At 41.6% G+C, this 1251-nt stretch overlaps 1 protein-coding gene across 1 annotated transcript in view; it reads left to right on the top strand.

Annotated features, from left to right (window-relative positions):
- The window catches only part of GMEB1 (glucocorticoid modulatory element binding protein 1), a 47210-nt gene that overhangs the window by 22996 nt on the left and 22963 nt on the right, over nt 1-1251 (top strand). Inside the window, exon 4 of the mRNA XM_012645903.1 lies at nt 763-928. Coding sequence (XP_012501357.1) covers nt 763-928 — 166 coding nt within the window. The remainder of the gene's footprint in view (nt 1-762; nt 929-1251) is intronic.

Raw genomic sequence — 1251 nt, 5'->3', positions numbered from 1 at the left:
CTCCTGGGCTCAAGCAATCCTGCTGCCTCAGCCTCCTGAGTAGCTGAGACTACAGGCGTACGCCACCATGCCCGGCTAATTTTTTGTATATATTTTTAGTTGTCCGATTAATTTCTTTCTATCTTCAGTAGAGATGGGGTCTCACTCTTGCTCAGGCTGGTCTCGAACTCCTGAGCTCAAACAATCCACCCGCCTCAGCCTCCTAGAGTGCTAGGATTACAGGCGTGAGCCACCACGCCCGGCCTTTTTTGTTTTTTTTAAGAGAGTTGTTTTGTTTTGTTTTGTTTTGTTTTTGAAGAAAAGATATCTGCTGAAGCTTTATGTCTCTAAAAGTGGCAACAGATGTTGCTGGTCTAGGAATACTAATACATCAGAATCTCATCATAAAATTCTAATTCCCCTGTGGCATTTCTTAATTGTGTCAGGATTTCCCCTTTTTGGTTTGGTTTCAATGAGATTCTATGGGGAAACTTAGCTATTGTCAGGAGTACATACCTCAAACTTAGTAATAATTGGAAATAGAGGCGAATACTCATAATGAGTAAACTAGGGAGGGAAGAGGGATACTGGTAAATGTGGATAAGACCAGTGAAAATTGAAACTCCCAATTAGAATTTTTGCAGCCTAATGACTTCTAATACTATTAGGTTTCACTGATCTACAGAGTAGACTCAGCAATGTTGTCCCTATTTGTCCTTGAGGCCTAGTTCCCTCTAGATGAAGTGCAGGCTAAACTCGTACTTCTTGTCTCCCTTTGCACAGGAAAATGATGGACTCTGGACAGATTGACTTTTACCAGCATGACAAAGTTTGCTCTAATACCTGTAGAAGCACCAAATTTGATCTTCTGATCAGCAGTGCAAGAGCTCCAGTGCCAGGACAGCAGACAAGTGTGGTGCAGACACCCACTTCGGCCGATGGTAGGGGGTAGGAAACCACCTGAAAACCCTCTGTGTTTTTCAGCAGCACTTTTCCCCTCATTTCTCCCTGGTGTTTCTTAATTTCTTGTGATCATTTATGTGTCTTGTAAGGTATGGTAATCTTGAGTAGGATTCTGTGCTTTGGAAACAGATCTCTTTGTTTTCTTCCAGATGATTCCTGTTAGCCAGACCTCCTTCCTTGTTTCTTTCTTACAATGCATTATAAGCATTAGAAAGATGGTTCAGTAGTTATAGCGTTTATTCAGCAGTCTCACTTTGCTACCACTTGACATATTAAGGTTGAATTAGACTGTTTAAAAAACCCTTCGCT

The sequence above is a fragment of the Propithecus coquereli genome, unplaced genomic scaffold (genome assembly GCF_000956105.1).
Source record: "Propithecus coquereli isolate 6110/MARCELLA unplaced genomic scaffold, Pcoq_1.0 Scaffold239, whole genome shotgun sequence".
In the NCBI taxonomy this organism is placed as follows: domain Eukaryota; kingdom Metazoa; phylum Chordata; class Mammalia; order Primates; family Indriidae; genus Propithecus; species Propithecus coquereli.
The sequence above is the reverse complement of the archived record's forward strand: the minus strand, read 5'-3'. Positions and strand labels throughout refer to the sequence as shown.